The 25,147-nt window shown below is 36.1% G+C and overlaps 1 protein-coding gene across 1 annotated transcript in view; it reads left to right on the forward strand.

Moving 5' to 3' along the window:
• The window catches only part of LOC149550329 (protein SEEDLING PLASTID DEVELOPMENT 1-like), a 215,964-nt gene extending 193,694 nt beyond the window's left edge, over positions 1-22,270 (forward strand). The window contains exons 7-9 of the mRNA XM_089793382.1: positions 19,220-19,396; positions 19,553-19,714; positions 21,766-22,270. Coding sequence (XP_089649508.1) covers positions 19,220-19,396; positions 19,553-19,714; positions 21,766-22,071 — 645 coding nt within the window. The 3' untranslated portion in view covers positions 22,072-22,270. The remainder of the gene's footprint in view (positions 1-19,219; positions 19,397-19,552; positions 19,715-21,765) is intronic.
• The last annotated feature ends 2,877 nt before the right edge of the window (positions 22,271-25,147 follow it).

A 25,147-nucleotide genomic window follows, 5' to 3' on the forward strand; every position in this document is an offset into this window, starting at 1 on the left:
CGCGAGACATCACAACCTGTGACTGTACGGAATCCAGTAAAGACTGCAATCGCTCTAACTCCATGGTCACCTCAGCCAAATGAAACTATGACTCCTCGAGAGCCAATTGTGTACTCTCAAGAATCTCAGAAGTCACCACGAGCTGCCAAGTAAGCTCACTCACCTCATCTTCCTTGACCAATAATGCGTCATATGTTGTACTGCCCCACTTCATAAGATAATCTTTGTCGGTTACCAACTGCATATAATTTTGTCTCAGAATCCGGATAGCCTCCCATAAAGAGTGGATCTCTGTCAAGGAAAGATAACTGCCTTCTTGCTCATCACTAGTAGGAGAACCCCATCCATAAACTGCTAACAACTGACGAACAACATTGAAATGCTGGCAAGCGATAGCAATGTCTCGCTCACTAACTCTCAGCTGACTAGACACATGATGGCACTAGCTAGACTGTCTCCTAGAATCCTCCTCTGACGCATTGTCCAAAGGAGTATCCTCAAAGTTACTGGTCTCTAGAGTATTACCATCCATATCCTGCAAATCAACTCCAAAGCTCATATCAACATACGGAGTATCAAAAACTGTAGCACCACTGTCCAACTCCTCTGTACCAAAAGAAATTGCCAAGGAAACTAAGTCCTCAAACCTGCCCACTGCATCCTCCTGGATGTTATCAATGCTAGTATGATCCTGGGACTCATCTGTACATATTGCCAAATATGAAAGATCGTCAACACATTCCAGCAAGAATGGTTGACTAGATATATGAACAAAGCCCAACACCGGTGTATAAAAACTAATACCAACATCGGACAAGTTGCTGGCACAAGAAAAAATAACACCGTGCAATCTGCTAATCAAATCCATGATAGCACCCAAATAATCACTACTACCAAAAAGTGATAAAGATCTCCAGTCAACTAAATCCCAAACGCCAATATAACAATCTCGAGTCCATATCCGTAAACTAGAATCAACTAGTAACTCAAGCAAACTTCTCACCTGAGTAATATGACTAATACCAACTCCACATACCTGTTTGACACTGTCCCTGTATCCTGGATGTGAATGCAAGATGAACTCACAACCTTATCAACAACCACATATGATCCACCTACCGCAGAAAGCTGAGTATCAGAGGCGCAAGATGAAACTAAACTCCACTCCACGCCATGCTCATCCCCATGTCTCTCCAAGTCCTATAATGCCGATGGAGTATTCACCAAAGAAGCTTGAGTGTCATCAAGCTCGCGAGAAAGCCTGTCAACTTCCTCCTCCTTCCTCCTTAAGGCATCTGAATAGTCTTCGGCAAGGCTAAGAAGATGGTCATGATCTAATAGAAGATGTAAATAACTCAACTTCATCGCTCCCATTCCTTCCCTAATCGCCTGTAAGTCAACACAAGAAGACTCTGTCTGAACTCCCTTATGTCTGCCCTGTAATTGAATCACCCGGATGTGATCCTCTATCATATCCCACATCCTGTCATGATGAGATAATGAAGTCATAATACTGTCTTCGCTCACCTTCAGTTGGCTGGACAAATATGCGAAGTACTACCAACTTCAACCTCATGTGACGAAGCATCCAAATGTGCCTGGTGCTCCCTCTCAACAAATTCATGAATACTCAATGTCTGCTCATCTTTACCAGGTATCTCACCATCGTGCACAACAACATCCTCAAAATCATCATCTAAACCCTCTATGCTATAGTCATTGCCTGTCGTAACCAAACCATCCTAAGTACCTGTGATATCACCCTCTGGCGACCTGTATACAACTGTCTGCACTTGAGTATCAAGTTGACAGTTACTATCAATCTGCATAATATCCTTCACCACTTCCTCTTGTGGCAGAGTAGAATCTAAGACCTCAGCCTGGCTGTAAAGCTACATTCTCGAACTCCTCATGCAAGTTCCTGGTAATTGTGTCATCTGCCCTGTGAGAAGATCTGCCAAATAGAAATCCAGTCAACTTGTTGGTGACCTGTTGCAACTCATTGTGTTTATCTGTCTGCTTCTGCATGGCAGCTCTGTAGTTCAAGTACCTATCAAATGTCCATCCGTCTTGTACATATGTTGGTAATGAATTCCACTCATTCCTCACTTGTCGAAGTTCAATTGCAATATCTGTTACCATAGCATCAGGTGTGAGTGCTAGAGTTTCTTCCTTGAATGTAGGCCGTGTGGGTCTGTTAACTGTCCTAGACTGTGTCCTTTGCCCATGTTGTGATCTTGCTATGCTCTTGTCATCCTTCCTGTTTCCCCAATCAAAGGTTGGATCATAGCTATCATTGCCTGTGTACTTGGCTCTATTGACTGTAGAAGTCTATCCTGATGTTATAAAGCTTCATCATCTCTCATAATTCTGGGTGGGCTTTTAGAATGTCTTTCAGCCATGTTCTTAGTTGTGTTGGTTCCCTGTGTAAATAGAGCCCTTTTGTTTTTGCTCTTGTTAACTAAATTGAATGGTGGCTGCATAAACCTTGTCAGGTTGGCAGGAGACCGCTCTTATACCATTGTAATGACCCCTACCAATAGGCCACTAAAAACCAAACCTCTAATGCTGAACTGAGAAACTTTGTCAAACCCTTCACATACAAGGGTCATATGATTGATAAAGTATTTCAGTTTGCTTTAATGACTCTTTTCTTCAATTAGCATCAATGAGAATTTTTGCAAGAGGGCTCAAAATTGACTAAATAATGACCTAACATGAATGTGCAACTTATTTTGACAATATTCAATGCATATATGTGACTAAAACTACTTGCAATATGCAGCTACAACAAATAGTAATTATGACAAACACTTTGGATGCAACCTATGATGGCGTCAATGCACTTATAGCCAAGTGGCAGTAATACAAACACTTGATATGCAAAATCATAACATTATTTATGCCAAAAAGAGAACCTACAACCAATTTACATTTTGTCAAACAATTGGTATGCAAACTAATAAGCTGATCATGAATGATAAATACATATTCAATTACAACTATGTCAGACCAGCAACTTATGTCTCCTTTATTGCACACATAATGTCAACTACAATGCTAGTATGAAATGGCCAAGACTCTTGGTTTACATCTGCAAGAATAATGTTTAAATCTGATACAAGCTTTCACCTACAACCTTATCTTCTAATATGCATCTAAATGATAAAAATGCATAAAATATCCAAAGGAACCTGATTGTAGATGGCTGTAATAATTTTTACCAATGTTGCCTTTTTGCTCTGCTTTTCGCTTTGCTTTTTTGGATCTGCTTTTTCGTTTGCTTTTTCGGATTTGCTTTTTTGGACTTTTTTTCAGATTTGCTTTTTCGAATCTGCTTTTTCGGATTGTTTTTTCGGATCTGCTTTTTTCCTCTTGTAACGAAAACTCAAACCCTTAGGTAAGTCTGAGTATACAAATTAAGTGCAACTTGAAATGGTTGAGTGCCACTTCCAAAGGGTAACCCTTCAGAGGATTTTTCACCTCCTCAATTATGCAATCACTTGGGAGGTATCGTTCCCAATGATTAAGTTGAATACTTGCAAGCCTTCAAGCTCCACAAATGCTCAAGTAGACACAATAGAGAAAATAAACTTGGATGATAGACAATGTGCCCTCCATGCTTATATATTCTTTTTCTCCACTTTCTCCAAAAACTTCTAGAACATTATTTTATTTTATCTATTAAGTGACTTTATAAAATATTTTATAATTCAAGTCACTTGATTAAATTAATTAAATATAAAGTTATCTTTTAATATTTATTTATTTGATAACTTTATAAATAATTAACTTAATACCACTTATTTATTTAATTAAAATAATTAATTAGTCATTCTCATAAAATATTCATTATTTTGGACGACTTAATTAATTTAATTAATTAAATCAAATTACCTCCAAAATGGGGACATGACACATATCCTCCTAAATCAGTTAATCAATACATCCATAATTAATTTAGACTAGTTAACTTCAATCACAATTTTCCATACTATTTGATTCTACCTTGCCTTAGGTATTTATCCACTAAATTTTAGTCCTTAAAGCAATCTACCTCTCCCTAGTTGTGCTGCCACTCCGAGATTGCTTCTTCACACTCTTCTATTGCAAGAGCTGGTTGTCGTGTTGCCACTCACAAGTATGAATTTCAACACGACCATGCTTAACTTCTAGCTTTGTTCCTCAGTGACCATCTCATGGATGACATCCTTGATCGAGGTATGTGTTTTCCATAGAGACTGTGCTAGAGCATTTTTGGTTGCTGCTGACTTTTCATTGTTCCCCTGTGTACCTGTGCCATGGTGTTACCATTTTTTATCCCAACTATTTTCTTTGTTCCTTGTTGTTGGCCCCTATGTGCAAGCGTGTTGGTGTGACTGTGTTGTTCTCTTTCTCTTGGCTTCAACTCTAGTTTTGTCATGGCTCTTCCGACGTTTGGCTAGGTTGTGGCTTCCTGCCTAGTTGTGCTCTCTTTCGGCCCACATTTGCTCACCTGTGGGCTATTACCAACATCTTCATGCTTGTATTTGCACCTCAATCTCTTTCTTGTTGGTTCCTATTTGCTACTTCTTGTGTGTGTGTGTGTGTGTGTTTACTTTGTCCCTGTAGATTTTGGTCACGTAGTTTACTCGCACACATTGTTTTTGTGCACTCGTTCTACATTATTTTGGGCTTTTAGCTCTGGGCTCTGCCTTTGGCCCATTTGCTTAGCTCAAACAGTCTATTTCTCATGTTGTCTATAAGCTGCGATGTGCATTATGTCCAACTTAGCCATTCGTGATGTTGCCCCTCCTAGGGAGCCTTCTCTTCTAGCCACGCATCAGAGGTTGGAAACTTCAATGTTCAAACATTGCACTTGACGAGCTATTGGATAGACTGGACAAGCTTAAATACGACAATGCCAAAATGACTACTTCTATTGTAGACCTGTTGGTTACTATATCTTAACTTGCCACCAAGAATGGCAAGATCCTCCTTATCAAGAATAACATATTGTTGAAGAGTTCTAAGGACTCAGACATTTTAGATCTTGAGGCCAAACAAATGGAACCGCTATCTTCCCACATTAAGCTCCTTGTTGAAATAGATAAAAAACTACAATCATGGGATTCGATGTGCAACAACAGCAGTAGTGGACCTCTTTCCCTTGTTGCGAGTGTTGAGGAGCTTATCCATGTCAAATTGGTTGAAGAGCATGTTGGGTAAGCTCGTGAAAATCTATGGTTTCAGGGCCTTCTCCCCCTTCTCTGGTCCTCTCTTTGAGGGCTTTCCATTTCTCAGCGATCAATTAGGTCTTACAGATATTACACTCGACAAAGCATGGGTTAGGCATGATGACACGCTTTTCCTTAGGTTTCTCACACTTGCTAACCATTTGCGGATTCTTAGGGCAAGGAGGAGGCCTTTTCCTCTACCCACTATGATCTATCTTGATGAAAATCTCACTAAATCACAAGTAGTAGAGTTGAAACATTCTTGGGGACTTGTTGCAGAGGCTAGATGCAACAAGAAGTCGGCTGTCATCGGGAACCTTAGGGCTGTTATTCAGGGATCTTCGTTTAGATGGGAATCGAGGGTGATCAATAAGGGCAAATCATGGTCGCAACAGTGGTTGGGCATGGTCCTTGTTGGGTATTATTTGGGATGCTCTTGGTTCCTTTGGACATTCTCCTTGTTATAGAGACTCATGAGAGTCTCATCTATCCTCTTCTTGGAATCTTTGGTTACGGGTAGCTATTTTCTTTTAGGGATGAGGTCAAGTGTTTAGTTGGGATCAAGGGGTTTGGTGGGGTTGGTCGTTTGGTCAGTGACTCTTTTCAGCACGACTTTCGTGTACATTCTAACAGTTCTACCTAGTTCACGTGGATCCACATTGGACGTATGGCATTGCATTATAGAGACATCTTCAGCGTGGTGTGCTGATTCTCACCAGCTTCCTTGTACTATGTAGTTTACAATACAAAGATTGACCCTTTGGAGTATCTTCATGAGTACATTACCAAGTTTTTTTCCCTTGGGTGACATCATCATTATGGGACACTTTAATGTGCAGACAAGGGATCTTTAGAACCCCCTCCATGACTGTTTGTCATATTTGGTTTGTATGATTCAATCAAAATTAGACACCCTAGATTTGCAATGTTTCTAAGATGGCAGTTAAGGACCCCTTACTAGATGCATTCACCATCTGCTATAGTTATGCAAAATCTTGGACTTGGTGATCCTAAATATGCTCTCTTTCTTTCCTAGCTCTAGTGTTTTCACTTGCTGGCCCCATTGCAGTGGCGCAAATGTTGTTGACTATGCTCTTTCTCACACTTCATCCTTGCCATTGACCACTTTTCCATTTCTCGCCTTCTCCTGGCCAATCATGCCCTCCTCAGCCTTACCCTCAAGGCCTCCCCTTCCTCTCACCACTCCTCCTTCCCCTCTCCTATGGTGAGTCCCTTTACCCACACTCCTTTTGCATCGTCAAGAGTGATCATGACTTCTTCGTCTGCCACCTTAGACTACTCCTCCCCTAGGATTCATTTACTAATTCTGGGGATGCCCCTTCCATGTTTGGTTTGCTTGCGATCATGGTTTGGGAGTTCGCCCTCCTCTCCATTCCCCATTGTCCCTCCTCCCTTTCCTGCAATACTATGTCTAGAAATACTTGTCCCATGAATTAGTGACTTGGCGAGGACTGCAAGTCCTCACATCGCTCAATTCTCTTTGCTTTCTCCAACCTATCACTGCTTTGTTTGCGACAAGAAGCGAATGTTCTTCATAGTGCAATGTAGATCCCTCTATGCCTCTCTATTGTTGTCTTGGAAGCTCTTCTTGCGCACCCTGTTCCTCTGCCTTGGATCACAGATCCCTTGTTTCTTACTCCTCTACTCACTATGAGATCCCTGACCAACCGCCTATCCATCCCACCCCCAATCTCATTGTCACCTCTTCACATGCACCAATATCAAAGAGTTAGTTAGATACATGAGTAGTAGTGGGACAAGGAATGAGGAAGGGTTACATAAATGGAAAACATGGACCTATTAACCTTTTCTAGGTGATTTGTAAGTTTGCAAGGATGATCTACTCATTAATGAGTGTCATGTGCCAGATGGTATGTATAAGTGACTTAAATTATGTGATCAAGTTATGATTTAGAACTTGCTAGTTGAAGAATTCCAATTTTGAAAACTTATCTTACTCTCAGTTATTGAACCCTAAAAATTCTCTTATATGAAGATATCAATATGGGAATCAAACTAATGATATGGTGAGCGTCTACATGAGTATGATAGGAATATAAAATAGAATATCTTACAACATGATCAACTCAAGTGATGTTGAGGTGACCACAAGTACGGTAAAGTGAACTTAGGTGAGTGTGTGTTTAATTTTATAATATCATGCAAGCATCTTTTTGGAAGTATTGAAGTAAAAATAGACCTTGATTTTTGGTCATGACTTAGATTTGACTCAAATTTGAAAAGAAATGATATGATGCTATATATGCATCTTGTATTTGGAAAATTCTTTTAGTGTCTAATTTGTAGAGATCATCGAGGACAATGGAACACAAAGGGGAATGGTATGTTACATTCCAAATTTTAGCCGAATTTTAATACTCCTTTATAATGTTCGTTACAATTTCAAGTTCATCGAGGACAATGAAACACAAGGGGAATGGTATGTTACATCCCAATTTTCGACCCAATTAAAATGTTCATATAGCCGTTGAGGTTCACATGAAGTCAGTTGATAGTTAAATTTGTTATAATCCTGCAACATGGTAAGATGATTAGTAGTTGTAATCTCATGTGAAGATAACATGCTAGTTGATTATTTACGACGAATTCATAGAATTGAAAAGGTGGTTAGCCATTATGATTATTTATGATTAATAACTTGTTATGATAATATAATTTAATTGCGGAGGATTTCCTTATAGGGAGCACATCAAAGAGGTGGAAGCATTGTTAGAAAAGAATTGGGCACAGAAGCATCACCATCACTGGGCAAATGGTTATGAATCGTGAATCACCACGGTTGAGGACCTAACGATTGCATAACATGATACAAACATTAGACATGTATGAGCTATTAGATAAACATTAAAAACATTAATGATTCTAACTTAATTAATGTAAATACTTTCATTGGCTTTTGGTTGACTTTTCCACCACATCATTTTAATACATATTTATGTATGTGCACATAGATATAAATTAAAGATGACATCATAATATTATTCTTATACAAGATTTTATCTATTTAATACATACATTTAATTGCATGTACAAGAAGGTAAAATAAATCTTCCAAGATGAAACATGTTTTTAGATATACATATTTAAAAGGTACAACCTTGGATAAACATTTAATGTGTCATCTTAATAAAATGTATTTACCTGCAAGTAAATAAATATGTTTATATTATTCTTTTGATTTGTAACCTTTCAAATTCTTTTTCTTATCTATTCAATTCTTTACTCAAACCGATTGAACACTTGGCATATTTATTTGGCGTCCAAGAGCCAAGACACTTCTTTTATGTTATAGCTTCTTGGAAGCCAAAGAAACATTTTATCTCTTTATATTATGGAAGCCGTGAGAGACCATGGTTTTTTCATTCCTCACGAGATATCCTTCTGCATATTTCCCTTTGTTCTTTTCTTGCATATTTTCTGCCACAATGATTCTCATTTCATCTATACTCTTGCTGAATACATGATTGGAATCACACTAAGATTGCATTCGGAGTTCTTTCTGTGAAGGTGCCAGCTGATAACTTTTAACCAAGATTCATGTTACTTTCCGATTTTTTTAAATTTGCATCCAACTTCTTTTTAGCACCTGTCTTCTTCCTATACTTCATATACCTCTGTAGGGTAAGGCTGATTGATAGCGTCCAACGAGAGACCACTCTATTTCTAGATTTAACTAGGTTATGTGGTGTTTATATTCCAAGCTTTACAATATATTTTATTATCAGATATCACTACATTCCAATTTACTATAACAGTAAGATAAAGTCTTGTATCATGATGCAAATCATTTGCTTAAACATCATCAGATAGAGCATTTCTAAGATAGAACTATTTATGATAAATAAAAGCCAAGTATCCTTGACATGATATCATATTTTATTTATACCATTGAAAGTCAAAATCAAATGATATTATTTTGCATGTCTTAAAGATTACGTTTGTTGGAATCACAGATTGTGATGAGATGGAAAGATATAATATTCTTATATCAGTTGAGGATCAACGGAAAGAGCTGGTTGCTTTGAGATTCAAACACTTGGGACTCACCCGGCTGTATAGCCAAGGAAAAGGGTGAAGAGGTGAGAGAAAGGAATCTGCAATAACATGAAACACAATCGATGTGACATAGCAATATTTATCATTTTCAAAAGGAATCATTTACTAGCTCATGCATGATCATGTTTATTATTTTCTTCTGTTGTCAAATCGAGTGGTGTGATTCGAGACCTGGATGCTCAATGGTTGACAAGCTTTTCCATGTCTATTTTGGGTAGGAAGGGCCTTTCTTGTTAAAGAAAGTGTGAGGATAAGTTTAAGGTCCATGGTTGGGTGGTTAAGCTCCTGACAATGTTTCCCCTCTCCACGAGATGTCAGGATGTGCATCAGATAAAGATAAGTTGAGTATTCAAACATTTATTGGTAACAGGTATTTTTACTTATATGATACAAGTAGAAGATATGATGGATTAATTTATATCGTGGAATTTGGTTATTTCCTTTGATGAAAGCAACCTTTCTTGTCAATGTAATTGATAATCATTTAGTTTGATTGACCTTCCAACTGAATATGGAATATATTTATAGGATTGTTGTTTCGGTCTTTCATTTATAAGAATAATGATTATGAGCATATCTTCTAATCTTATGTTATTGCCACAGTTAGCAATAAGAAGAAAAGGAACGAAACAGAGGTATCTGACGCCCCAAATCTGGTATCTGATGTTCTAAACGATACAGTGGCATTTGATGCCCTAAATGATACAGAGGTATCTAACGCCCCAAATCATACAGTGGTATCTGATGTTCTAAACGATACAGTGACATTTGATGCCCTAAATGATACAGTGGTATCTGATGTCCTAACGGTACAATGGTATCTAATGCCCTAAATGATACAATAGTATTTGATATCCTAAACAATATAGTGATATCTGATGCCCTAAATGATCCAATGGTAACTGATGCCCTAATTGATATATTGGTATTTGATGGTAATCGTCATTTGATATTGATATGGTGGTATTTGATGGTAATCATCTTTTGAGTTTGATATAATGGTATTTGATGGTATCGTCATTTGATCCTAAGTGGTATTTGTGGACTAATCTAGGTGATTGTAGAAGCATCCCCAGATTGATTTCGGTTTCGAATTTCATAGTATGTAGATTTTAATTTCCATGGTAAATTCATTGATGGTGTTTTCAATTCTTAGTTATGGAATTTAGTTTAATTGTTAATCTCATTCATATGAACGTAACTAATTTAACTGTCTTCCTATGAAAATGAAGTAATAATTGTATTTTTTGATATGTTAGTTGTTAGTTAAGACCCGAGAAAAGTAGATGTTACATTGTCGATGACGTGGTTCATTTGGTTTCCTACTTAGAGGGGCTACAATGACTTCTTGATGGGTTGGCCTCCTTTTGTGTGTCACGACACTTGGTTGTGAACTTGGGCAAGACCCAAGTGACGGTCTTCAACCGTTTGAAGACCTCATATCTATACTTTCACTTCTATGGCAAGGAGATTGAGGTCACATTGTCATATACTTCCTTGTGGTTTAAGTTCTCCCGACCCCATTTCAGCTTAAAAATTGCCATGCAAACTCAGGTTGATAAGGGTTAGAATCAACAGAAGCAGTATGCTAATTAGCGAAGGATTTCTTCCTCTTTCAAAGTGGGTGATATGGTATATCTAATATTGTAGCCTTACATGCAAGCATCTATTAGGAAGAGTGGAGTTGAGAAGCTCAAGCCTCACTAGTATAGTCCCTTTTGTATTGTTAGATGTGTGGATGAGGTAGCTTATGAGCTTGATTCGCCAAAGGACAATAAAGTGCATAGTGTATTTCATGTATTGTGCCTCAAGATAAGATAAGATAAGATAATGATATTAATGTCCAACAAAAGACCAAAAAGAGGTCTATGGGACTGTAAGGATTACAATGGTGAAGCAAACACCAGTAGGAGCACACAAAGGTGTCCAAACAAAAATGAATACAGCCAAAGTAATAGCAACAAAGAACAGAGACAGGGAAAGCGCTAGGAGTCTTTCTTGGGTGAGAAGAAATCTTTTACTGAATGATACAAATGCTGATGTGTAGAGGCACTGCACTATCTTTGGCCTCTCCCAGAGGAGTGTCATTGGTGCAAGTAGTCAGAATGGGATTTAACACATCTGGAAAGCCTGGTAGACTGAATAGAGCTGAGTAGATGAGTGCTGGTGGGGAAGCAGTGTCTTGATCGTGCTATCACGGAGCATGGTGGCCTCACAAAGATAAAGTGCAAGACATCTTTGATCATAATAGCTGAAAAAGAAGGCGTCAGGCAAGCATGTTGTTCCATCTTCTACTTTACTCCCATTGGATGATGAGGGGAAGTTAGAGTTGATCCTCGAGGCGATATTGAATATAGAGGCACATGTGTAGGTGGGTCATCAAAGAGTTTTTGGTGAAGTTGCAAGGTCTACAAGATGAGGTGGATCCCACACAGGAGTCAAAGGTTATACTTCAATACCTTGGGTTGCAGTTGCTTCAGGACATGCAATCTTGGGGAGGGAGGATTGTGATTTCCCCAATTTAGTAGGTTTCAAAAGCATGGGTATGTGAATTTATCATCGTGACCCTTGTGAGCTGACACTTGGATTTGAGGGTCTAAGCTTGTTTGACTTACTATTTATATTAAGTCTGGAGAGTGGGTTTCTATTTTTGGTAGTGCAAGGGTGACACCTTGAGTCCATGCTATCTCAAATATTTAATTGAGCTTTGTTATTAAGTTGCATAGTTGAAGCTATTTATTAAGTTGAACTTAATTAATGTGATGTCTCCATTTTTCTCAGTATCAGAGTTTCATGGATTAGCCTATTAATGTGATCCTCATAGGCTAATTAGTGTGGATAGAGGATTTTCTAAGGTAGTGGCTTGACTTGGGAGGGTCTTATCTTCTCCACAATTCAGTAAGCTACAGATTGGTCTTCGTTTAGCTCATATTGGACTTCATTTGGGCTTAGTTTTGTGTACTTACTATTTGTGGTAAGTTGGTGATGATTGAGATGGACCCTTTCTATTTCTGGAAAATGCATTTGGTCACATTTTTGCATTTGGTCACTCAATGCTTAATTGAGACAAGCTAATGAATATGCCTTACAACATACAAATAAATATTGCAATTGAAACACAGAGCTTGATTAAGCTAACAGTTTTTACTTGCATTACTATGATTACAGTTATATTTAATGCATGACTATCCATTATAGATATAACATGAAATCAGCATGATTAATGAAACATATATCTTTGCAAACACGTATATAGTACAAGTTCCATATATATTTATATTAGATACTATGAAGCAAATATAGACAGCTTATTCTTTAGTGTGCTGTCATATTTAGCATATGAGCGATTATAGAAATAGGGATATATATGTATGGCATACTTAACATATGAATGATTATAAAGACAGGGATGTATAAAATGATGAATCACGTATAATTAAGTGGTACGCATCTGGTTTTGATGTTTAGCAGGCAAGGATAACTAATAGCACCCTAACGAAAGGGTCGCACCCTTTGCTTATGAAAAGATACGTATATTTGACAACTGTTGCCCATTTCACTCCTTATTTAATCTTCACTAGCTCTCAGTTATCAAGTATGTCTTTACTACCTTCCGAATCTGCACATATCTTATTTAAGATCTGTATATTCTCTTCTCATTTTCTTCTTTCCTTCTCTATTCTTATTTCAGATCCCTCCTTATACTTTTGCTCTCAATCTGCTCTAGATCCCGTCTTCTCCATTTTTTTACTGTTCCATTTGATCCTTCTTCTCCTCTATATCTTCCCATGGGAGGGAGAGTGTTGTCCTCAATTTTGCCAATTTGACATCACAAAATTGTGGCAACCCTAGATTTTAATTATTTGTATGTTGTAAGGCATATTCATTCATGCATTCACGATTATATTTTTTTATTCAATATAATTACAATAATATAATCATATTATCACATAATATAATTATAGTATCTCGCAATATAATAATTATATTATTGATATAATTATTTAATTATCAATTACAATAATCAATTTAATTATCGTATCACAATAATTATATTATCACAACCTTAATTATATCTAAGTCAGCCAAGAAGGGATCCAACCTAGCTACAAAAATCAACACTCCCTCTTAGCTAGGGAGGATTTTTTCTGAACAATCAAGACACAAGGTTTGTCAACCATCACCTTTGGTGGAAATCAAATAACCCACAAGCGTTTATTGTAATCTTGACATGATGTTTACCATAGCTACTCTTAGAGGGTGAATAAGTAGAACCATGTAATGTCATCCACCATACCTATTCACACGGGGTGGATGAAGAAGTCTTGCAGCTCAAGCATCTCCCTCTTAGAGAAGAATTCATTAAGATTCCCTGAATGCTAAGACTTCCTCTTAGATTAGCCTATCTCTCTCTCTCAATCTAATATCAACCTTCTGACCTCCTCTTCCAAAGTTTAATAGTTAGACTCTCTCTGAATGGAGTCTCCCTCTTAGCAGGGACAACAATCTTACAATGTTAGAATTTAGTATGCTAGATTCCATTCTAGCTAATTTCAAGATTCCCTCTTAGCTAGGGAGGATTCAAAATATTCACATTATCACCATGAGACTCTTAGAGGGTGATCAAGAACACCATCTTGTATACTTGCAGACAATGGACCTACCTTGCATTGCTTGCAAAGGGTAGGAGAGGTCTTGCATATTAAATCTTCTCCCAAAGAAGAATACACCACCACCTTGCATTGCCCATAGAGGGTAGAAGTGTTCTTACACCTCAAATCTTCTCTTAGAGAAGAGCACACCACCACCTTGCATTGCCTGCAGAGGGTGTTTACAACGTACGTTGCCTGGAGAGGATGGAAGAGGTCTTAGATCTCTTATCTAAAGAAAGTACTACCAACTTGCATTGTCCACAGCAGGTGCTTCCACCTTGCCTTACCCACAAAGGGTGGTGTGATGACCCCTTTCTTGGAGACTATCAACAATCCAAGTTTAACAACTATTAAACACTTCACTAATTATAAATGGTACAAAATATCTTATATCATTTCAATGAGGTGATATGTTTAACCCAGATTGTTTATGTTCTTCTTATACTATCTCGAAGAGAGCATGGATTTACTTGTCATAGAGTGCTTGACACCATAATTCCTCTGGTTTTACTCTGCCTCTCCCCACACAACACCATCTATCAACTCTTGGAAGTATATTGAAGAAACAAAGAAATGGTTAAATCATTTCAATCACTATATATATATATATATATATATATATATATATATATATATATATATATATATATATATATATATATATATATATATATATATATATATATATATATATATAAGATTCTCGTTATTCTTATATATTTCACATTATATATTTTCCCATTATATGATCATTGTGGTCGAAATAATTCATCCAATAAATTTGGTATATCCCCATTCATTCATCGTTCATATATATCATTTTTATATATAACATATATTATTTGATGTCAAAATACATGGGCTTTTTATCATGTTGGCTAAAAGGTTATACATTGTGATGTTTACATTTGCATTAGTTCTTTATTATTATTTTGAATAGTACTGCCAAGTTATATGCTAAACATTTGGATTAATGATTTGAGGTTATAATTTTACATTAACAATATCTAATTATTATTAGTATATATAATGATATAAATCTCATCAAATATGATTTTTATTATCTATAAATTGATATTAATATTGTTGAGTATTTTTTATAATCATCATGAATTATCTATCGTTAGGGATCATGACAAGTCTGCCTTTCCTCAAATTGCTTGCCCTCAAGCATTTTTTTTATTTTTCTATTTTCTCGTGACATTGTATAACTTAAAATCAATGGCTTTGATTATTATTTATTTATTTTTCAATAAAAATTATCTTATAATGCCTCTCGTCTGTTTGAGCCAGCAACACCAACCTCAGCCTCTACAGTTCTAGAAGATTGAGCAGCAACAGACATAAATGAACTCTAAGAGATTGAAAAATGTTGTCTATAGAAGCAATTAGAACTTTGGAGGGGTTTTCTTTTCCGGCATCAAAGAATAGTCTCTCCTTAGTTCTTAGACCCTTTCAATAGAAAATTTATCTTAGATGTTTATTCTGAGTTCTCTGTTATGGTGGCTTTACTCACAACTGTCTATATTTGGATTCCTTGTTTGAGAGTTATGTGAGAGCCTTCCTAATGGGTTTCAAAATTAGTCGCAATACTGGGGCCTGGACGAATCCTTTGTGACTCTTGGAGTGACAACAACAAACTTCCATTAGAAGTTATCAACAGTGAGAGTCTGAAATGTTCTCAGATTGGTTTTTATCCCAATGTTGAACAATAATAACTAATTTCGGGATCACAAACACAAGCTAAAAAAAAAAAATAAACTCCTAGATTGAGGCCCTATCGATAAAAAATGCCAATGAGTGAATTGTCAAACAAACTGCAGGATTAAGGCACTGCACAACACTGTTTTCACTGTAAATCAACAGCAGTCAGGATTATAAAAATGAAACTTAGTATTACTTGAGAGGAATTTAGATATCTGCAGAGACAATTTGCTATATCTGATGGTGTGCAATAGGATCTAGTGCAATTATGTGACACTTCAATTTCCATCTCTACAAGAGAAAGTTTTTACTCCATTCAAACTCACAGGCAATCGATGGCACAATTCATTCAGACAATGTAAACAAACAAAGAAATATTGGCCATTGGATGAGCTTTGGTCATAAAAGATATTATTCAATAACATTTGGTTTCAACTCAAATTCTTCTTGCTAAGCTCTAAGAGTTTGGATTGCTTACTGGGTCCATAACTTCTAGCCTTTTGAAGCTATCCAAGTTAGAGCAACTCATCCTCAATGATAATAATCTCATAGGCCAAATTCCTAATTCTCTATCAAACAGATTGCTAAGAATGAGTCTAAGTGTTAATCGTCTCTCTGATCTATTACCTATCGTCATCTTCAATCTGACTCAGCTCTGGTGCATCAACAATAAGAGTGGCCCAATTCTTTCATGGTTCAGCCAAATGCCATTACAAGAACAGCTATGGATGGTCAAGTGTCTATGCAAGGGTCCCAATCCTCCTCCATAACCCAATCCTCCTCTGCAAGGGAACATATTGTTTCTCACCCTTTTAGCTATTTACATAATTTCCACATGACTATATTGTCTGTATTTTGTGATCATTGTATTAGAGATAACATTATTGGTCGACTTTCTTTGTCTTTGGAATGATGTACTTTGGTAGTAGCACATCCAAATACAACAATTGTAGATTTTAAAGCAGCATAGGAGACATTTTTTATGTGCGCGGTTACAGATGCAATCTTTTTCAAACAACGCAGTCGATCTTTGCTAGAGGAGAGGTATTTGAATGAGGGACCTAAAATTGCTAGATGATTCTAAAACATGTGGGAAATCTCCACTAGCCATAGTAGGATTAGGGTGTAGCCAACTAAAGATGCCGCGACCAAATTAAGCTGCATTTGCCGACCAACAATGTAGGGCTAGGTTGAGGAATCAATGAAGATGTGGTTGAGACAAAAGTTCAGCCAGAGGTAGGAGCTCGATGCTCACACTACACACCTGTAGGTCGTCCATGCTCAGAAGCTAGGCAACAAAGGTGGTACTGAGTGCGAATGGTTGCCCAAGGTCATATCGATGTTATTCACACAGGCAGAGACTTGGCCACAAAGGCAGATTGTTAGCTAGAAAGATGTAGAAGAGGTACAAATGTAACACAATGTGTTAGATGAGGCTTGCTTGCCTTTGGATTTCACAAGCATGAGATTGTTGGTGCCTGGTGCTATGCTATTGGTTGCTCGTTGCTTATTAGATATTGCCCATCTTTGGAATATCCTCCTGAATATCAAAACATTTTTTTTAGTGTCATTGATGTAGGCTCTGGGTTGACGTTTTGTATAATTACTCTCCCACAGTGATATAATGCCCCATATTCTTCTTTGCTACATCAAACCCAAATACAATCTGTCATAAGTGTAAAAGGGTATGAACTTTGGTCCCTTTGGCTTATTTAATCCTTATTACCTTGGAGTGATTGCTATATGAAACAATTGATGCAGCAAATCGTACTTGAAAGGAATGATGCATACAACCAAACACTCCACATCTCACAAGCCCTTAGGAAAGAACACTACTTTGATACCATGTTGATTTCCTGGTGCTTGTTAAGCATGGGCAATTGTTTGCCCTCCCAACCATAGATAATCCTTGATTGTCTCCCCCAAGCACTACATCTATTAATGAAAAAAATCATATATTTTCTATGTTGTATTACCTCAATAGAGGAAGATTGATCTTCCTTTATAGCAATCAAATGGGATACATGGGGGGATGCCACCCTTCCAAAATTTGGTTCCCCAATTAATATAATTATAATAATGTTGGTCCACAATAATATAATAAAGTTGAGCTCACCCAAAAACATATTATAAATATTATATTCATTTGATTATAATTATTCCTCTATATTCGTAGAGGAAAAAATGGCCGACCCGATCGTCAATTGGAGGCTCGAATTACTTTAAAAATATATTTAAAAAAAAAAAGAATCAAAATTTAGGTCATTGTTTGTTTTTCAAAATTCCTCTTTTGTAATGTAATCTATTGTCGTAGCATTCTTTATATTTTCAAATAATTGATAAATATGATTAAATGTGTTAATAATGCATAGCACTTACACTAAGGAGCAAATAGAACAAAGATAATCTATGTGACGAGATCCTCACAGCTTTTCTTTGTAAGTACTACTCATTTGTAATTCTATAGTAATTATATTATAATGTAATTTATGAAATATAATTATATCATTTCACAATAATATAATAGTTATGTTATCAATGTAATTATGATATTATTAGTAATCAATATAATTATTGTATCATAATAATTATATTATCACAACCTTAATTATATTTGAGTCGTCCACTTTGCAAGTTGTTTGCTAATAAATTCTACATAATGGAAGCAAAATAGAAATAAAAAGCTTTCTTGAGAACGTACACTAAAATGTTTATTGAAAACCACTTTAACTCTTACATGTATAGTACAGCTTTAATTTCAAACCCTAATTATGTACTTTGATGTTTGATTGTCAATGGAACTGTTTGGATTCTTGAACTGCTTTGGATTCCATGAATAGACACTATACAACATCCGCAAACAATTCCAGAAAATCACTGACCCAAACAAGTTCTTACATTGATAAATGTGGTAGGAAAGCTGAAGATCTTAGTAACTCCAAGATAACTAGAAAAATGAAAACAAGTATGGTAAATATAGTGGATATTAATGATTTCCGATTTCAATACAAAGCTTGAACAAATGCCGAAGACATGTTGCATCAAATAACATGAAATATGTTGACAGATGACAGAGCCTTAAACGTAGAAAAAACTAAGAAGTTCAGAGTCTTTTGTTTTTTCTTTTGGAAATATCCAAAAGAAGTATTTAAGGTCATAAGTGAGAATGATTGTATACACAGAGGGTTATTGATGGAAAAATGTATATAGAATGTATTAATAATCATATCATCATTTATATGTAAAGAGAAGTATTTCATAATTTATTCATGATTTGGTTTGCTGGAACAGATAGTCATGGTTTTTTCATGACAACTATTTTGCTAGCTCGGGCAATTCTTAGTGTTCTTGGAGAAGCATTTGACTCTGTTTTTGGCTGTTGAATTTCAATTTACTTTTCCAGTAGAAAAGTCAAGAATAGGAAGATGATGGTCTCGAAATGCCAGCATACTCACTTTCGTAGATTGTTCAATGCAATCACTATTTAAAGCACTTGTGAATTAAAAACTTGAGCTTGGCAAATTGACTAATAATGAGACTGCACTTTAGATAATTGAAGCCAATCTGGAGCAAGTTTTGGAGGCAATGGGGCTGGAAAATGCAGTTGAGCTGACTAACGACATAGGTGCAGCTGATGCAATGCTTGCTTTGAATTCTAAGATCAAACAGAATTCTTGGATTAAGGAAATGGCTAAATATCGTCAGTTACCTGTATTTGTAATAAAGGTAATTTGGCTAAGTTTCATTTTAATTATTTCCCAAAGTGAATGCTTTTCTGATGAAATTTTTTAGAATCAAAGTGGCTTGAGATCAGGAAAACGTATTTATTAGTACATTATCATAACTAAAAGGATTGAAATAAAATTTATTTGTCTTATCCAGGCAAATACAACAGCACAAATGGCAAGGGCAATGCGTGCCATTTTGGGGATGGAAAGTTTTGGAACGCCTCTGTTTTCACCAAACAGATTCAAGAATGGTTGCATGATTTCTGAGGAAGCAGCCGATAGAAGAAATTCATCAGAGGAGATGGGTGCTTTGGAGGTACACAGCCCATGAATTTTTTTTTTTTGCTTGTTAACTTTTGGCTGTTAATTTGAAAGTTGTGGCTGTATACAAACATTGAGATATTGTATAAAAATGTCTTCAACTGAGAGTGCATCTCTATACAGTATACACTGTGTTTGCAGTCCTTTGTGATGGCCTCAAGGCTTATTGGGTAATATAGATAGAATCATGTACATGCTATGCACAGTAATCAACAGTTAATAACTTAATAATCAATTTACAATTTATAATATCAAACTTTGATGAAGAGGTGATGTGGGAAAATTAAGCTGGGGGAGCTGAGCAAGGGTAGGTTGGCTTTGAAAATGCGTATGGACTTGTAAATTAAAATGAATAGAGGAATAACTGTTCAATTAAATTTGTAACCTTTGATTATATATTAACTGCTTAGATGAATAAATAATCTAACTGAATGCTGACTTCAATTTCATTCATCAAAGTTTAAAAATTAAAGGACTTTAAAGGGTATAAAATAGTGAAAGCATTTGCTACAAGTGTGGATGATTCTCTATCCTTTCTAAAGCCACTCCCATCTAATGTCGTGTAGAAATATTATCAAATTTTGAGAGGAAAAACTCAGACTAAATCAGACACAAGATTGTAAATCTTCAGAACACAATCTGAATAAATCTGTTAAGTTTATGAAGATAATGGGAATTTACAGAGAACATCAAATTAGTGGATTGGAATTCTCAATTGTAATAAATTGTGCTCCAACAAATCATGATATGTCACCAATAATGGGGACAGACATACTGATAAGAATGAGACAAAACCGGGGGTGGGAAGTCTGTTGAAACCCAGGAACTTATTATCAACCTCAAGAACTGGAGGGATTTGGGAGTAGATTCTCAGGTGATGCTTATTCTACAATGTAGAAATCATAGGAGCAAAAATGCTTTTCACCAGATTTATGAGTAGTAGTGGAAATGCTGAACGTTATATTTGGAAGCTCAAGGAGACGGTGCTGATTTGTCCATTCAGACATCTTTCTGTCCGAAAACTATCTGCAAATGGATTGTAAATAAATGAAGAACTTCCATGGTTGGATCCAGCGGATTGTTTGATTATCCACTTTGCACAAAAGAAGATAGGACTTTGGTCTTGGTTCATGGTGTAGATTGCTCATATGAAATTGGATTTTCAAGTTTTAATCAAAGGAAAAACATTTTTACGATCACTCCAAATTTGGATACCATTATTATCTCTTGCACTGGAATTTTGGAACGACTCATCATCAAGGGTGATAGATAACACTCTTGGAATCTATGTTATGTTTTGGTTTATCTATATACTTCAGTTTAAATGATGGGGACATGTGTTCACATCTGTCTAAATCTCTAAGTAGATAAGCAGTTACCAGTGGAATTAAATCTTAAAATTAGAGATAATAAGGCTCAAGAGTATTTCCTTTAAATTTCATCATATTTATTAATATGGATAACTACTGCATTCTTGCCCTTCTGCATCCCTATAACAGCAGGCTTACAAAATCAATAATTATGCTTCTCACCACTCAGATATCTGTGCTACCAACAAAGGGTGGACCACAGGTTCTTGCAAAGGAAGTGCAGCGATCTGCTCTAACCATTTAATCACAAACAATATTCTATTTGTGGAAAACATAACAAACATCATCAACCACCACATAATGTTTATTCACAGCACCTCAGGAAACCTCTACAAAGATGTAGAGTGCAAGGCTGGCAGACAAGTAACTCTGAAGATAGTAATACTAACTGATTCCATATCCAACATCAACAGAACCTGCCATTTGGTCAACCCATCAGTTCTATGTTTGTGATACCAGAAGCATGAATAACCTTACTATCAAGGACCTCTTGGGCTTAACCATGATGAACAGACAAATTGATATCACATAGTGACATGATTTAATAAATTAATATATTGCTTTAGAACATATTAGGAATTTTAATTGACCTTGTAGAATTATAGTTTATAATACCATGATGTAGAATCAATACCTCTCTAAATAAATAGGTTTCTAATTTATTCTTGTTTATCAGGAGGCTAGACTAGCCATTGAAGATATTGTAATTCCCAAGGGGCAGCCTGTTGAGCTTCTTCCAAGATGTTCTGAAATTATAGCCCTTCAAATGAGGCTCGTAGAGAATTACAAATTAACAGCAGAGAAGGCAGGCGCAGAGTCAAGCTCAAGACTTCGAGTCCTACCACTAAATGATAGCTCTAAAAGAAGCAATATTTCAGATATGAACATGGAAGAAAGACATGAAAACTCCTTGGAAGATGTGGATGTCAATAGGACATCAGGTACCACTGTTTCCAGACTTCCTTTCTTACCTGACTATTGAAGCCTCAATTTAAAAGCCCGTGTAATTATAAATGGTAATTTCCACCATACTGTACTTATTCATAGCTAATTATTAATTTATTAAATGGGGACATATTTGTATATACCTTCTAATGTAATCAATGCAAGCAAAAAATTGTCCACTGACATATACTTGGTATAGTCCAATGAAAACACCCTCTTTATATTTGTTAAACTCAGATGATATGTCATGGATGACTTCTTGTTCACATTTGTTAAAGATGAAGGTCTGTTTTGCTTTGTGTGTATCTGATTTCTGAAATACAGAAATAAGTATATTAAGAATACAAGTTTAATCAGTAATGGTAATAGAAATTCCTTCCAGGGATATGCACAAGATGACAAGTGTTGATAGATCTTTGCAGAATAATTTGTGGAAGTTCAAAAATATTACCACCTGTAACAGATGAACATGATTGACATGTGTACTCATATGTATGTCTGTAAACACTGTTAAAGATAATCCTCAGAAAATAGATGATAAACAACAATAAGGAAAACACACAAGATATAACATATACTTACCCTGAGAAACCCCTTCCAAAATGAAGGGAAAAATCCAGGCACACAATAAATTAGCATTTTATTGATAAGAAAATGTTCGTATGTAATGTCCTTTCACTTGAAGCAATATATATAACACAGAGATACTCTTCACATTACAACCGAAGATCTCATGATTTTCCCAAATATGACTCCTTATTTTCAAATACAATTCTTTGTATTTCCATACCTCAACACATGTTAAATGACAGATGTGTTAATATTTAATATTACAAATTAACACAAATGTCCTTTTCAGCTGAAGGTGACCACAACGGTATTAACGCCTAGAGATAAAGATCTCTATTGCAGCTACAATCTCCAACACTCACTCTTAGCAAGAGAGAGATCTTTAGCTAAATAGTCACAAAAGGCTGTAATCAAAATGTCAATGATAAAATCTAATCATAAAAAACCATGGAATCACTAAACATGAAAACCTGCAAAAATCACAGTCAAATTTCAGCACAGACACACTCAATGTGACGTCATGGAATGACAAGTCTGCAAAAGTCACAATCACCTTTCATCATGGATTCACTCAACATGATGTTGTGATGAAATTTCTCAACATGACAAGTTAGTAAGGTTCGTAAAGTCTGTAGTTATAACAGTTAGATTGATATGATCATGAGTTTCATTATTGATGATAATATAAATATTCCTATATATATATATGGTTAGTTATACTATTTTATACTAATTTATAATGTTTAAACCTTGGAGACATTTCTCCTTTTCTCATACTTATGTGAGATCCAAATCTGCATCTGGAGCATATCTATTACAATGACAATATAATTGCATTTGCAGACATGATCCATGTTATGTAATATGGTATTAGAGAAGGCTGCAAATGTATATTGTCTCTCTTTTGAGATCCATAGAGACTATTGGGTATGGAGGAAAAAGAATTGGAAGGTTATTCTCAGAAGAATCTATAAGAAATGGTCAGCAAGTAGACACAAGAATCAACTAATTCAAGAAGGAGGATATAAGATCAGAGAAATGATCAAACAAAAAGTATATTATTATTATAACATTTACCAATAACAAGCAAGAGATGCAATCTTCATCCGATACAAATGTGGCATCCTATCTAGCAAATGAGAATCATTGATTCAAAAATAGCCGGCATGACAAACTAGACAAGAAGAAGATTCAAAGTACCATCACATAGACTCTTGTGGATAGAATTCATATATTGTAACAAAAATGTAAGAAGGGTAAGGAAATTAAGTTAGACAGGAGTCCTTGAAAACATATTGTGGCCCATGCAAATTCTATATGTAGGAAAGACTATTTATAACTGTCATCATTTGTGAAGGAATTATAATTATTGTTAAACAATAGAAGAGAATCAAAACTAACTTCATCGTAACCCATAGCTTTATTATGAGTGACAGTTCAAATCGTGACTATCACAGAGAACTAATGTAGCGACAGTAGAACCCATGTTGCAGACACACTCAAAATAATAATTCAATCAACATTTAAACTAACCAAAGCTAATAAACAATTAGAAGCAACTATATCGACTGGAAATGATATGGGGTTGTTTTGGAATTGAGAAATCCAAAGTACATATAAATATTAACTAGAAAATCACATGGTACCACCGAGTATAACTCAATTTCTACTGTATTCATATGGAGCAGTAGGCTCTAAGACTTGTGGCATCATCACAGAAACATACTATTGGAATAAATAGGATCGAGATACAATTCAACTCAACATAAGAAAAGGAAATATTATTTGCATTAAATCTACTAGTGAGAAGAGGACATAAAAGGACTCACAAGAAATGAGTAGATAAGATAAGATAAGATAAATTTATTAATGTCCAACAAGAGACCAACGAGGGTTTAAGGGACTGGAAACAATACAAAGGGCAAATGCCAACAAGGGGGAGCACCAAATAGTGTTCGCAGAAAGAACGGGAAAGCAAAACAACAAAAGAACTAAGAAAAGGAATAAAAACAACTAAGAACTCCTCACAGGTGAGAAGTAGTCCAAAATGGAAAGGTGGGCACTAGAGCAGTCAAGTACTTTGGAAGGTCGCTATCGAGTGTGATCTCTACGGGGTCTCACAGATCTGGTATGAATCGAGATAGTAGAGGGAGGTTGCTTCAATCCTTGGGCAGGGACTATAGGACTGAAGAAAGAGGTGATGAGCTATGTAGGGGTCGATGTCGAGCAAAGCTGGAGCTGTATAGTGTGCTCGCAAAGCCACATGGTCACTTGAAGGTAGAGTGCAAGATAGTGCTGGTCAATATATCTGAAGAATGAGGGAAGAGACCGACACTCTCTAAACAAATAGTAGAATCTCCCTTGGATCTCATAGTAAATGGGACAACGAAAAATAAAGTGAGATTCAGTCTCAACCTCCCCAGGTCACAAAGTCGACAAATCCTATCCTCCTTGTCGATCTAGGAATCAGTCTGAATATGTAGCCGCTGAGATCCCACTCTAAAAGATCCCAAGGAGATGCGAAGAGCGTGAGTCCAATGACA

The sequence above is a fragment of the Cupressus sempervirens genome, chromosome 7, assembly GCF_028749045.1.
Source record: "Cupressus sempervirens isolate cs-2001-9-10 chromosome 7, ASM2874904v1, whole genome shotgun sequence".
Classification (NCBI taxonomy): domain Eukaryota; kingdom Viridiplantae; phylum Streptophyta; class Pinopsida; order Cupressales; family Cupressaceae; genus Cupressus; species Cupressus sempervirens.